This window comes from Vanacampus margaritifer, chromosome 15, assembly GCF_051991255.1.
Source record: "Vanacampus margaritifer isolate UIUO_Vmar chromosome 15, RoL_Vmar_1.0, whole genome shotgun sequence".
In the NCBI taxonomy this organism is placed as follows: domain Eukaryota; kingdom Metazoa; phylum Chordata; class Actinopteri; order Syngnathiformes; family Syngnathidae; genus Vanacampus; species Vanacampus margaritifer.
In genome coordinates, this window is record NC_135446.1 from 8,545,219 (window position 1) to 8,559,290 (window position 14,072).

Consider the following 14,072-nt stretch of genomic DNA (forward strand, 5'->3'; position numbering starts at 1 on the left):
GTCACATTCTAAGCTACGGTTCATCAAATTTGTAGTTATTGTTGTCAAAGCAACAACCCTATTGATACTGGATCATAATGTACTTGAGGTTCCAAGATCATTTCACTTTGCATGTGTTATCATCAGACATCCAAATTGCGCTTTGATTTCACTGTGACTTCACTACACGCCGTCCTCTGCCACCGTTTTTCTCGCTCATTGCTTCCCTTTATGCTCCACGGAGCCTCATCCTCTTTATCGCCACTTCTCCGCTCACTACAGCAGAGTGAGCAGAAATGATGAGCGGAGCACCAGAAGGCGAAAATGGTTTCAGTCCTGACCACTTTAACTGCATGGGAGGGATCAGTCTTCCCAAAAGTTTTCCTGGTGCTTCAGTATTATCACACTGCTATCCCCCGCAGACTCCCGACGTCAGGGTTATCGAATGTAAATTGCGTATTCATTCATTTTAATTTCGGTACCTGACAGCGAAGAAAATTTCAGTGAGCCTTGGGGGATATATTTTCATCCTTTTTCTCGCTACCTGAATGTGCCATATTTAATGTTTTTTTTTTTCTTTTTCTAAAACCATCATCTCAGACTTCATTAAGTGTGTTGTCCTCATTGCATCCTAGAAAAACACACTCTGGTTAAGCAGTGTGTAATTCATTCACCACTATAATAAACTACATGCGCCATACACGTTAACTTATTCACTGCCATTGACGGCTAGAGACGTCAAAAATTCATTTGAACTATTTTTTTTCGTTTAAATTTTTTTCCCACTTTTGTTTACAAGAGTATGAAAACCTAGAATTTTTTTTATTGTACATTTAGAACAGATATAAAATTTGTGATTAATCGTGAGTTAACTATTGAAGTCATGGGATTAATAATGATTTTTAAAAAAAATATCGCCTAACACCCCTAATTTGCTATATTTTCTTTTTTTAAAAGAAAAGATTATTAAAAAATGTAAAAATACTTTAAAAAAAAGAAGATGATTAAAAATGAGGGGCGCAGGCGATTCAATTGTTTTCGTAATTAATCGCATGGCTCCACTACTTAACTCACGATTAATCACACATTTTATATCTGTTCTAAATGTAATTTTTTTTTTGTTTAAGGTTTTCACACTCTTGTTAACAAAAGTGGGAAAAAATGTTAAACTAATAGAAATAGTTCAAATGAATTTTTGACGTCAATGGCAGTGAATAAGTTAATAACTGGATTTGTGTAATCACAGCGCACCTCTTCAGTCCGCATACACACTCTTGAGCTCCGTATTCCCAGTTGTGGTTCTGACGCAAGCTTTCCGAGCTGTTACTTTACCTCCCACACCGACACTTCTATTAGCCTCTGACTGACAGTAGTTCTATGAGAATTTTGAATCTGCTGTGAAGTTTTTGTGGGGCGGAATATGAAATGAAATTGCTCGGATTTACATCACATGCTTAGTCATCGTACAAAATGCAACATTTTGCCGCACAGAAAGGTTAAACTAGTTACACTTTGAATCGATGTATTTTGTATGTCGGATGACGTGTTGTTTGAACGTGTACATGTACTCTATCAGGAACAATTTGTCATGAATAAATGACTTTGTGTGTCATGAGTTTGGCTGCAAATTTGCTTGTGCTGCACATTTTGTTCCATTATTCATGAGAAAAACACACACACACACATATCCTCGCGGTGCTATCTTTGTGGGGCCATCTCATTGACATAATGCATTTCCTAGCCCCTTCCCTTAACCCCAACCATCAAAAATGATTGCCTACCCCCATTCCTTACCCTAACCTCAAACATAACCCAATTCAAACCTAAACTCTAAAACCAATTTGTGACCCTCAAAAAGAGGTCTAAACTTGTTGGACCCACAACTCTGTGAAATCCCGATAAATTGGCCCCACCATGTAACAAGTGATTCAGTCTATGTGTCTTGTCGAACATTATTGCATGTCTTGAGTGAATAAACACACACATCCTAATCATAGATTAGATGCACCCGGGGGCCAAATCAGTTTGACCTCAACCGTACCATTTTTTTTTTACATTTTGAAATTTGTGTGCAGGTGCCCTGAACCAGCGTAACTGGGGTAAAAAGTACCCATCCTGTAACAGCGCCAGACAGTCCCCAGTGGACATCGACGAGACGTTCACGCAGGTCCGACGTCAGTACCAGAACCTGCGACTGGATGGCTGGGATCGGCTCATGGCGGAGTCCACCACCATTCACAACAACGGGAAAACAGGTTTGACGTTCCTCTTCAATTACTCTCACAATTAAAGTCTAATTTCACAACTTTATTGTGACCATTTGCTGTATATGGCGCAATAAAGGTTGAGCAACACTCATATAGAATATTTTCCAAAGCTCTTAGTCCAGCATTCTCGTTGATATTCCACTCAAGAAGAAAAAGAACATGTCTGCTGTCCATTTCAATCATTAGAAATAAATCTGATATCATTCAACTGCTGTAAAACACAACATCTTAATCCCTGGATAAGGAAAGAAGCTTAACTTTCCAGATGCAACAAAAAAAAAAAACCTTCACAACACGGGGGTTAACGAAGGAGAGGAGCTGTGAGGATTTAAAAGAACGGAGAGAAAAGGAGTCATTGAGGGAGAAGCAGCCAGAGGCACAACACTACAGAGCGAGCGTGTGGAGAAGGGAAAAAAAAGATCAATGTCAAGAGGCAGAGATGAAGCTGAGTTAAAGAAAAGAGTCAATAAGGAGCTGGAGGCTAGAATGTATAGGCGAGAAGTTGCACTCATGAAAAATCGAGGCAAAGGGGGAACGTGTAACGACGGATGTCTTGCCTGATAAACACATGAATCCTGTCGGAGCAATCTCACTGTGCAGGCACTGTCTATACATCCGAAATCCTTTGATTTAATCTCTTTCTCTCTCGCTTTCTAAAGTCGGGAAGGAAATTAGACATCGGGGCAGGTAGCGATGCAGAGCATGATGAAGAATAATGTATGAGCCGTACAGTCTCACTTAACTCTATTTCATATCCTGTTAGGACTTAATATCCTAGAGGAGCTACTTGGAATTTATTAGGCACGCATGCACAATTTAATACAAGAGAGGCGCAGTTGTACAACCACATCACATGCAGCATTTTCGATAAAACTTTTGGATTTGATTTCATTTGATTGCGAGGACCTAATATTGTTATATGTCCACTATCTCACAGAGTCTACAATTGCTTTTTTTTTTTTTTTTTACTGTCCCCATAAAATAAATCAACACACAATGTCTAAACTGCTGGCAACAAAAGTGAGTACACCCCTAAGTGAAAATTGTGCCCAATTAGCCACTTTCCCTCCCCAGCTAGTGTTACAAGGTCTCAACTAGGGGTGGGAATCTTTGAATGTCTCACGATTCGATTCCGATTTTTGTGCCTGCGATTCGATTCAATCGATTTTCGATTGGGAACGATTTTTGATTCGAAATGATTTTTGCTTCAATCTTTAGATGTGCAAGGAATTGTAATGACCTACTCCAGTCTGACTCGCTAATGCTAATTAGCGCGCTAGTCGCGGCACTTTTATCACTCATAAGAATGACTCCACGTTATAATTTTTTTTTTTAAATTGGAATAATTTGATCGTGACTTTTTCCTTCTACTCTCTAATGTGGCTCCAACTTAAAACTGTGTATTAGACCGCGTGGAACCACACTGCCCCTCAGTGGCCAAACCGGGTACAACATGAACAGCGCTCCAAATAAAGGCACACACAGACAAAGGGCAAGACAGTATAAAGTAATTTAAATGAAATCAATTTTGGGACATTTAAAATTGATTCTGAATCGTACTAAATGAGAATAGATTTTTTGGGGCACACCCCTAGTCTCAACTATAAATGGGGAGCAGGTGTGTTGTACTTGTTACACCCACTAAAGTGCATGTACGTGTCTTTTAGTGGCTATCAATGTGGATGGTGACTTCTACATAAGCGGAGGTGGACTGAGCTCCAGATTCCATGTGGATACCATCGCCTTCCACTGGGGGCGCTGCAATGCTACTTCAGATGGATCTGAGCACAGCCTCAATGGGATGAAATACCCTCTTGAAGTACTCAAAACAAACTCTCCACTGATGTGTTTGCCCTTACCCACGCTTTGGGCTAACTTTCTGAATGTATTCCAGATGCAAATCTACGCTTATGATCCAGATGCCTACCGAAGTCTGGAAGAGGCCATCAGGGAGGGAGGCAGGATTGCGGCATTAGCTGTGCTCTTTGAGGTAAGTCAACATGTTGATGTCTGCCTCTGCGCTGGCAGTAAGGCTTTTCCGCTTTAAAGTGGAAGTCAGCCTTAAACATTTCTTGACAATAATATATTATATGTGACCTCACTAGTCTAAACATGGCATTCTGATTAAAATTACATTTGTGGAATATGAGTTATGAAGCAAAATCCAGCCATTTTCATCCATCTCAGGGGGCGGCCATTTTGCCGCTTGTTGTTAACTGAAGATGACATCAATGTTGCTCAAGGCTCAGGCAACAACCAATCAGAACTCACCTGTTTTCTGAAGCTGCGCTGTGATTTGTTGTTACCTGAGACCTGAGCAACTGTGATGTCATTTTCACCCGATAGCAAGTGGCAAAATGGCCGCCCTATGAGAGGGATAAAAACGGCTGGATTTTGCTGCTTAACTCATATTCCACTAGTGCAATATTAACCAGAATACCATATTTAGACCACTGGGGCTGCATAGAACATATTATTGTCCAAAAAAATTGGGGGGGGTTGACTTCCCCTTTAAATAGAGTACATTTACTGAGGAAGTGCATGTCTGCAGACCAGCTTGGATGACAACGAGAACCTCAATCCTGTCATCGATGCTGTCAACACTGTTAGTCGATTTGGTTAGTCCCCTTTAAAAATGTTTGATTTCTCTCCACAAAATGTGGGAAGTGGTTCCTTACTGTTTCCTGTTGCCGGGCAGGTAAAAGTGGCTCAATGGAAGCCTTGGCCTTGCAGTCCTTGCTGCCAAACAACACCGCCAAATACTACATCTACAACGGCTCACTGACTTCTCCTCCCTGCACGGAGACGGTCGAGTGGATCGTCTTTAAACACACCGTGGCCATATCGGAAACGCAGGTGAGTAGCCACAAAGTGAAGTACACAATTAAACGAGAACCATGAGTATGCTCAGATTCATCCTTGACAAAATAACAGCCCTCAAATGGAAGCTCTTGTCTTCTGCTAATCGCCTCTAAATGCTAACTGTAGAAAGACGCGGAGGTCATCGCAGGGGTCGTTTATAGCACAAGCCATATGTGTCGCTATGCGCATTTGCATGATGGAAATGAGAGTGACAAGGCATGACATGGGCACATAGGAGCCAACTAAAAATAGAGCGGTGGTCTCTATTCGCCTGGCACTAACGCAAGCCTCTTTACACAAAGTGTTTACTTTGCCATGGGTATCAAAACAAGAGACACATATTTGTTTTGTGTTCCTGTGGCTGTGCTTCTCCCTGCAGTTGGAGGTGTTCTGTGAGGTGATGACCGTGGAGCAGGCGGGCTACGTGATGCTAACCGATTACCTGCAAAATAATTTCCGAGAACAGCAGCAGTTCATGGGGCAGGTGTTTGCCTCGTACACGGGAGTTGAGGACGTGCCCACTCCCAGTGAGTCAGGGTTGACCCCAAACGCATTCTCACACAGCAAAATCGGCAGCGTTAGATTAACACTTGAGAGTGTTAAATCGAACACTAGAAAAGTGTTTATATGTGTCCACACCAATGAGTGTAAAGCTGACACTTTTCAAAGTGTTACTTTTTTCACACTTGAGCAGTGTTACTCCAACACTGTATAATGTTACAAATCTACACTGGTAAACACCGAGTAGTGTTGAAAGTACTAGCACTAGTGTCAGTTTTAAAATGTTTACTTAAACTACACTTTACTCTGGTAAAAGGTACTTTACTTCTTTACTACGTCTTTCCTACAAGGCTTTCAAAGCGCTTTACATTTTGACGACTGATGACTTGGCATCTGGCCTGGGATCGAACCCACACTCGCTATTGAGATGTCGACAGCGCGCTGCAAAATTGGAAAGTTCGTCCTTCCCTGGAAATGAGGGTGTGGTCAATTTAACACTCTAGAGCTATTCAGATTTACACCCAACATCCACCCCAACACTCAATTTTTACTCTGACAGTGTTAAAACAACACTGCTTTTTTTTTATTCTTCTTTTTCCTTTTTTTCCCTTTTTTTCTCTTCTTTTTTTCTGTTTTTTTCTTCTTTTTCTTTTTTCTTTTTTCTTTTTTCTTTTTTCTCTTCTTTTTTCTTTTTCCTTTTTTTCTTTTTTTTCTTTCTCCAGAAAAAAACAAAAAAAACAACACTGCTTACTGCATATTCGAACGAACACTGGAAATTTAACACTGACCGATTTGCTGTGCACATTTCTGTCTCGTGTGTGAATGCAATGCAGGTCCTTTACCTGCGCTTAGAAGAAAGTATATTGAGGGAGGCCACAAAGGCACCTGCATCCGCTTTCAGCATAATGTTGTCCACCAAGGTCAGCCCACAGTGGCAGTCATCAAAAGCTGTAATACGCTATCCTCGCCGTCTGCATAAATTCAAATTCTGAAATATGAAGCAGCTCTTTTAGGTTGCCAGGGAGCTCGACTTTGTAGATCCGGGCCCCCTTTTTCCCCTCTCAATTTATTCTGCAGTTCTTTTTGAAATTGAAATAAAGTATTCAGTATTTCCGAAAAGGGCGCTTCTGCCTGTAACAAAGTGTGCCGCTCACGCACCGACCACTTTTTGCCAAGCTTTTTCTTATCCATCTGTTTTTTATAAATAAATTGAATCAATATATATTAGTCAAGCACAGCTTTAGTATTCTGATGTATTTGTACCTAAAATAATTTCCACACTCTTCGACTCTAGCCTGCAGTTCGCCACCAGAAAATGTCCAAGCTGATGCCCAGAATGAAACGACCATCGTCGTGACATGGGAGCGTCCCCGCGTGGTTTATGACACGACCATCGACTGGTACACGGTCACCTATGAGAGGTTGCAAGGGCAAAACCAGAGAAAGCAGGAGTACAGGACTGACGGGGATCAGGATGTGGTACGTGTGTATATGTTTGTTTATGTCCATCCTCAACTTTTATATTTCAATTGAATTTGCTTTCTTATAGGGAGCCATCATCACCAGCCTGCTGGCCAATAGCAGCTACGTGGTTCAGGTGGTGGCTGTTTGCACCAATGGACTTGGAGGAAGATGGAGCGACCAAATTATAGTGGACATGCCGTTAGAGGATCCCGGTACGAACACACTAAGAGCACATATTTGAATTTCCTACAACACATTTATGTTTTTATGATTCCTTTCTAGAGAGTGATACCTTTCCTGATGTCTCCAAAGACTTTAAAAGCAGCAAAGAGGTAAAAAGCCATCTTAGAACTTATTTATTATTTTTATTATATTCTATTTTTAATTGTGTTATTTTATTTTTTCAACAAATGGCAGAAGCCGGAGAATCCCAATCCTCTAGGTTTGACGCCAGTAGATCACAGTCCAGTGGAGGAGATCCCAGCAGAGCAGACCAGAGTTTACCAAAACCAACCCACCCACCACCCTCGGATGCAAACAACCCAGATCCCCCCGGTCCAGGTCGCCACTCAGTCAACCCCAAAGCCTGCTCCTCCCGAGCCCCCCACACAGAAAACACGGCTCGATCCAAATGTGAAAAAAAAAATCAACAGGTCAAAAAGTGACGACGCGAGCAAAAACCAGATTGATGACGGGCGAAGAAGTCGAACGCAACGGATATTTACCCACGGCGGCTTGGATGGCAATGGTGCAATCTGGGTAACTGGCATAACCGAGCAGCCGGGCTTCCTGTTCCCTGTTTCTGCGCCTAACACTCAGCCTACCGTCCGCCGCCAAATCACAGAAGAGGCCTCTCTGCCGCATCAGGTAGTCACCATTCAATGAAAACAGTGAAAACAGCAGAGGCCCCAGAGTTGAACCTTGTGGAACACCATACGTTCCGTTATACATGTGAATTCATATTGCACATCACAACAGCGCACCAAATTCCCTACGGCACAGATAGGCCAAGCAATGTAACACCCGGGGTTCTATCGAACCCAGGTTAAGAATTACTGCTCTAGAGCAATCTACTCATGTCGTGATCATTTTTGCGTTCCAGTCAAAAGATCCCAGCCCAACAGATCCAAATGAGAGTGAAGGTGGCCTCGCTTCTCCAGAGTCGGACCTCTTCCCCTCCTCTGTGGAGGACATCCAAGTCACCGATGTTTTCTATGAAGACTCCATCAACAATTCATCCCAAATGGCCACTTCCTCTTCACTGGGATCTGCTGTTACGTTGCCAGGTTAACTACAAGATTTTAAGGTTTAACATAACTCAACTACTCTGAATATGATATCAGCGGTCCTCCTCATCAGCATGTTCTTCCTTCAGGCACCACCGAGTCCTCTCTGGACAGCGATTCACCTGTGAACAAACCTCCAGAAACCAGCACCTGGTTTTGGATCCCTGAGAGGACGGCGACCGGCAGCAACACCCTCGCCGACAGCGTCTACAAGTCGTTCACGTCTTCGTCTCTCCTCAGGGTGCTCATGCACACCACCCAGCCCATGTTTAACGGTAAAACACGAGTTGAACGTGTGTTCTCCTGCCTTTAGAATTACATATTGAATTGACAATATTGTGGGTTTGATTTATTTATTTATTCAGTGAATGCAGTTAATAGCTTGACCTTGGTAATGCTACAGAGTTTGCTCCTCGCTGCTTATCACAAATTACTGTCAATGTGCCTGATTTTCATCAAATCGTTTTGTTGGCATCAGTCTCTATTGTCTGCTTGGATCCACTTAACCTTCTCAAGTGGGATATTTTCTTCTGAAAGTGAGATTAGTCCTTTGTGTAACTCAAGTGCGCCCTCTAGTGGATATTTTTCCCATTATCAAGCTATTATTTGAGGTTGTTATGATTTTTTTTCTTATTAGCTGTAATGTCTTGATAAGAAAAAGTTAGATATTTTTCATTAATTTGAGATCAATTTTCTAATGCTAAAATTCTTTTTCAAGATTATTTTTCTTTTAGACTAAAAATGAGAACATTTTTCCAGAAATAGTTTTTTTTTTTTTTTACTTTCTTAAAAATCTTTTTTTTGCAGTGATGAAGCTCCTCTTTTTTCGCCTTTGACTTTCACATTTAAAGCTCGACACGATTTTGCTTCTCTCTAAACATCAGAGGGAAGCAACAGCAGTCACGAATCTCACGTGGGGTTGGTCGGCATTGTGGAGAGGGAGAAGAGGACCATCATTCCTCTGGCTGTCGTCTCCACTCTCACCATCCTGTGTTTGCTGGTGCTGGTGGGCATTCTGGTCTACTGGAGGTACACATCACAACACAAGCTAACCTCCCGCTGACCAACATCACATTTGTTCATCCGTCTTTCTTTTTTTTTTTTTGACTCGCTCATGTCACAGAAACTGTTTCCAGACGGCTAACTTCTACCCCGACGACAGCACATCGCCTAAAGTCATATCAGCTCCGTCCACTCCTCTGCTGCTCGCCACTGGTAACCTTCACTCCAGTCCCTCGTAACATGGCTGTTCTTATTTGAAATGGGAGTTCCATTCTCGCCTTGTGTGCCAGACGGTCACGAGCCGCTGACGGTGAAGCAGTTTGTGAAGAACGTCATGGAGCTCCACAACACCAGCACCTTCTCCAAGGAGTTTGAGGTGTGTGTGATGTCTGTGGCTGTACTGTACTTTGTTTTGTTTTTGTGCGTGGAGCTATTAGAGGCAGACTTCATAGTTTTTTAATAACACACTTTCATATCTGCTAACATCATGCTGTTTAGGAAAATCTTTTAGCAAGGGAGCAAAAAAGGATGTGCTACATCAGGGGTCAGAAACATTTCCTGTCAAAACAGCCATTTTAGGTCAAATATATAACCAAAAATCTGTCTGTAGCGGTAAAACATTGTGATGAAGGAAACTGCGTGTTAGGGTTAGTCTAATGTACTGAGCGCAAAAGAGCTAATAAGAGCTGCACGATAACACAAAAGTATGCAGCATCCAATACATATGTTCATTTTCTTTCATTTTCCATTTTTATTTAATTTTTTTATTGGTGGGGATGGGGGGGATAATTTTTCAGACTTCGTTATCCATGCATTTTTAGACTTTTCTGTTCTGTAAAATTTTCAGATTTTTTGTTTTGTTTTTTGGGGTGGGTGTAATTTTTCAGACTTCGTTTTTCATGCATTTTTAGACTTTTCTGTTTTTTGGGCAATTTTATGGACGTTATGACAATTTTCTGCCTCTCTTCTTCCTTTAATTAAAAAAAAAGACATTTTATGGCTATTTTTGACAATTTGTTCTGCATTTTTTGCTATAATTTTTCTTACATTTTCAGCAACTTTGTGGACATTTAATGGTAATTTTCTGAATTTTTTCTTTTGTTTTTGGATATTTTAGTTACTTTTTGAACATTTTCTTTCTAGCCTTTTCTTAAAGCTACTTAATGTAGAATATTCCGTTTCGTATCGCTACTGCTACCTGCTGACGAAAAATGAAACTGCACATACCGTTCTTCACATACACATCACTCACATTACGTCACATCCATAAACAGGACGCGGGAAATTCTAACCCGATTCCAGTTTAAAAACTTTTGGCCACAGGCTTGTAGGAGTACCCATTGTGAACAGCTAAGGTGTTAATCTACTAATTAGAAGGCATTTCAGTCATAAATGGTAAAATAAAAAGCTTACTGTTAAGTTATTTTGGGGAAAAAAGTTCCATATTTTCAATTTTCTGACTTTTATGGCAATTTCGTGGACATTTTATAGTAATTGTTGAGAACTTTTATAGCTACCTTTTTAACATTTTCTTTTCTGCCTTTCTAAAAATAGTTCAGATTTTTGGCAATTCCAAAGACATTTTATGGTAATTTTTGGGATTTATTTTTTTATTTTTGGATATTTTATGGTTGTTTTTTGATTATTTTATTTTCTGGCTTTTTTTTTTTGATTCTCTGACATTTTTAACTATTCCATGGACATTTTACGATCATTTTCTATTATTTCTATTTTCATAACTTTTTCATCTACCTTTCATCTCTTTTTTTCGGTGTAATTTTTTGAATATTTAATTATTCATTAAAAAAAATCTAAATCAATTCATTTAAAGAATATTTAATCTAAAAAAATAAATATGTAAAAAACAAATTAATTTCTAAATTTTTTTTATAGAGAGAGCCACAAATAAAGGGACCCACAGAAAGAGGGACTATCGAGCCACATGTGGCTCCAGAGCCCTGTGCTACGTGATCCCCACAAACTTACTAGTCATCACTAGTAGGGATGTTCGGAACCTCGTCGATACCTCTTGTAACTAGTACTGTTGGTACTTGAAATTTAAGACTAAATTTAAGTCTAAATTTGCTTCTTGGATTGGTGTCAAAACGGGTGCATCTGCATGGCATCAGTCCCCTCTGTTTCCTAGCATGAACCTCCAATGTAACACACAGAGACAGGAAATCCACTGAATATTGATTGCCCTCTTGTAAGTGCCATTGTCTTTTGGCCCCTTTGTAACAGATAAGCACTAAAATGTGCAACTTTGAGAGAACATCACAGTCGTAATGGGGGGATCACAGCTTTGGCGCTCAACCTCTCTGTGTGTATATGAGCCCCTTGTACCTGTACCTGCACTGACTCCCTGTCTGCCTGTGTGTCACCACCCTCCTGCCCCCCAACTCTCCTTTCACCACCGCCATCGTTGTGCTTTCTGCATCCTCACTTCCACCCTCCATTAGATTGTGAAAGAATCCTATGAGGTAAGACGCTCGACACCGCTTTGAAGTTGACTTTACTGACAATGTATGCATTTGCTCATGACATACTACTACTGTATGTTTTCTTGAGACTGATACATTTTATTGTGTTGGGACTTTGAGCACTAACCCCTCATCGCCACACTGAAACGTGTGTGTATATTTTGTGTTGCGCTGCAGGAGGTGCAAGCATGCACAGTGGACATGGGCATCACCGCCGACAGCTCCAGTCAACCCGAGAACAAATCCAAGAACAGATACATCAACATCCTGGCCTGTACGTCTCTATACAGCGTTGCTTTCTTTTACAGTTCCACTCAAACTAAATGTGATCTAACTTTTTTGGGGGGATTCCGCCATCCCAGATGACCACAGCAGGGTGAAGCTCACCAACAGTTTGGACAGAGACGGCAAATGCGAAGACTACATCAATGCCAACTTTGTTGACGTGAGTGTGGTTTTTGTTCAGAGACAATTCCAACGGAGGTTACAGTATTTTAAGGCATATTTCATATCGTTGCGAGCTAGGTACCTTGAAATACTGTTCAAGTGCTTAAACATTTTCAAAATAGCTTCCCAAAACGCAATAGCGAATACTTAAAGTGGAAGTCAATCTTAAACATTTTTTGACAATAATGTGACCTCACTAGTCTAAACATGACATTCTGATTAACATTAATTTTTTTGAAAATGAGTTATGAAGCAAAATTCTGCCATTTTTATCCATCTCAGGGGGCGGCCATTTTGCCACTTGTTTTCAACTGAAGATGACATCAATTTTGCTCAGGCAACAAGCAATCAGAGCTCACCTGTTTTCTGAAGCTGAGCTGTGATTGGTTGTTACCTGAGACCTGAGCAACTGTGATGTCATCTTCAGTCGACATCAAGTGGCAAAATGGCCACCCTGTGGATTTTGCTGCTTATCTCATATTCCACTTATACAATATTAACCAGAATACCATATTTAGACTACTGGGGCTGCATAGATCATATTTTAAAACAAAACAAATACAAGGAAAAATTTTTCAGCGTATTTTTTCGATGAAGTATCTGTTTCGTCCGTAGGGTTATGAGCGTACGAGGGCCTACATCGCAGCCCAAGGTCCTCTCAGGGCAGGCAAGGAAGACTTCTGGAAAATGATCTGGCAGCAGAACATCGGCATCATCGTCATGATCACCAACCTGAAGGAGAAAGGACGAGTGAGAGCGCTTGTTTTCAGCACTCCTGATTATGTCGCTTGCTCAAATCTACGCGATTCATCCATTTGTGTTTTATTCTGTTTGACCCGACAGACCAAATGTGATCAGTACTGGCCAGAGGATGGTCAGGAGGAATATGGTTCATACCAGGTGACCTTAAAGAGCAGCAGGACCCTCGCTTACTACACACTACGGACTTTCATTGTCAGAGATACCACAAATAAGGTAAACGCTCGTATACACTAACCTGACTACACAAAGGCCACCAACAACATTTCTGATTTTCCAGGCATCTCAGAGGAAAGTTGAACACACAGTCCAGCATTATCATTACACCCAGTGGCCAGACATGGGCGTCCCAGAATACACTCTGCCTGTCCTGTCCTTCATCAGAACATCCTCTCGGGCCAGAACGCAGGAAATGGGACCCGTCTTGGTGCACTGCAGGTAGCGTCTTCATATTTGTGCGCGTTTACCTCGCGAAAAATGCAGAGTATCACGATTGTTTTGTGTCTGCGTCACAGTGCTGGTGTCGGGAGAACAGGGACCTACATTGTCATAGACAGCATGTTGCAGCAGATCGAGGATCAAGGGACGGTGAATGTCCTCGGTTTCCTGAAACATGTGCGGACGCAGAGGAACTTCCTGGTTCAAACGGAGGTAAACAAACACACAGTTGAGATTGAGATGCTGATACGGATTTTTGGCAGAAAAAAGTATCGATTAGCGAATAATCTGCCGATTATTTAAAAATAGATATTTAATGCATAACATTGTTTTCTCACAGCATTTGTGTGAAGTTGATGCTAACTTCCTGCTAGCATTTGAATGAGATCTTACCCTAACTCTTTCTCTCAAAAAAAGAAAAAAGAATGGGATCTTACCTTCACTTTTACTTTTAGCGCTAGGCTATCGATGTTTTAAAAACGAAGCATGTATTTAAATATAGAGTGTAGGGATGCATCGAAATGAAAATGTTTGGCCGAAACCGAAAAACGAAAATGAAAAATATTTGGCCGAAAACCGAAACACCT

General features: G+C 41.1%; 1 protein-coding gene across 4 annotated transcripts in view; it reads left to right on the forward strand.

Annotated features, from left to right (window-relative positions):
* Window positions 1–14,072, forward strand: part of ptprz1b (protein tyrosine phosphatase receptor type Z1b) — a 41,560-nt gene that overhangs the window by 22,547 nt on the left and 4,941 nt on the right. For 3 of the 4 annotated variants that reach the window (XM_077544166.1, XM_077544168.1, XM_077544169.1), the window contains 22 exons: window positions 2,055–2,234; window positions 3,914–4,065; window positions 4,141–4,236; window positions 4,798–4,864; window positions 4,945–5,102; window positions 5,488–5,635; window positions 6,904–7,088; window positions 7,159–7,285; window positions 7,356–7,405; window positions 7,491–7,940; window positions 8,176–8,359; window positions 8,449–8,634; window positions 9,244–9,388; window positions 9,483–9,574; window positions 9,652–9,737; window positions 11,821–11,841; window positions 12,019–12,115; window positions 12,204–12,286; window positions 12,904–13,038; window positions 13,132–13,263; window positions 13,328–13,485; window positions 13,563–13,698. In XM_077544166.1, the coding sequence (XP_077400292.1) occupies window positions 2,055–2,234; window positions 3,914–4,065; window positions 4,141–4,236; window positions 4,798–4,864; window positions 4,945–5,102; window positions 5,488–5,635; window positions 6,904–7,088; window positions 7,159–7,285; window positions 7,356–7,405; window positions 7,491–7,940; window positions 8,176–8,359; window positions 8,449–8,634; window positions 9,244–9,388; window positions 9,483–9,574; window positions 9,652–9,737; window positions 11,821–11,841; window positions 12,019–12,115; window positions 12,204–12,286; window positions 12,904–13,038; window positions 13,132–13,263; window positions 13,328–13,485; window positions 13,563–13,698 (3,068 nt within the window). The remainder of the gene's footprint in view (window positions 1–2,054; window positions 2,235–3,913; window positions 4,066–4,140; window positions 4,237–4,797; window positions 4,865–4,944; window positions 5,103–5,487; window positions 5,636–6,903; window positions 7,089–7,158; window positions 7,286–7,355; window positions 7,406–7,490; window positions 7,941–8,175; window positions 8,360–8,448; window positions 8,635–9,243; window positions 9,389–9,482; window positions 9,575–9,651; window positions 9,738–11,820; window positions 11,842–12,018; window positions 12,116–12,203; window positions 12,287–12,903; window positions 13,039–13,131; window positions 13,264–13,327; window positions 13,486–13,562; window positions 13,699–14,072) is intronic. The other variant, XM_077544167.1, reaches the window with a different exon arrangement.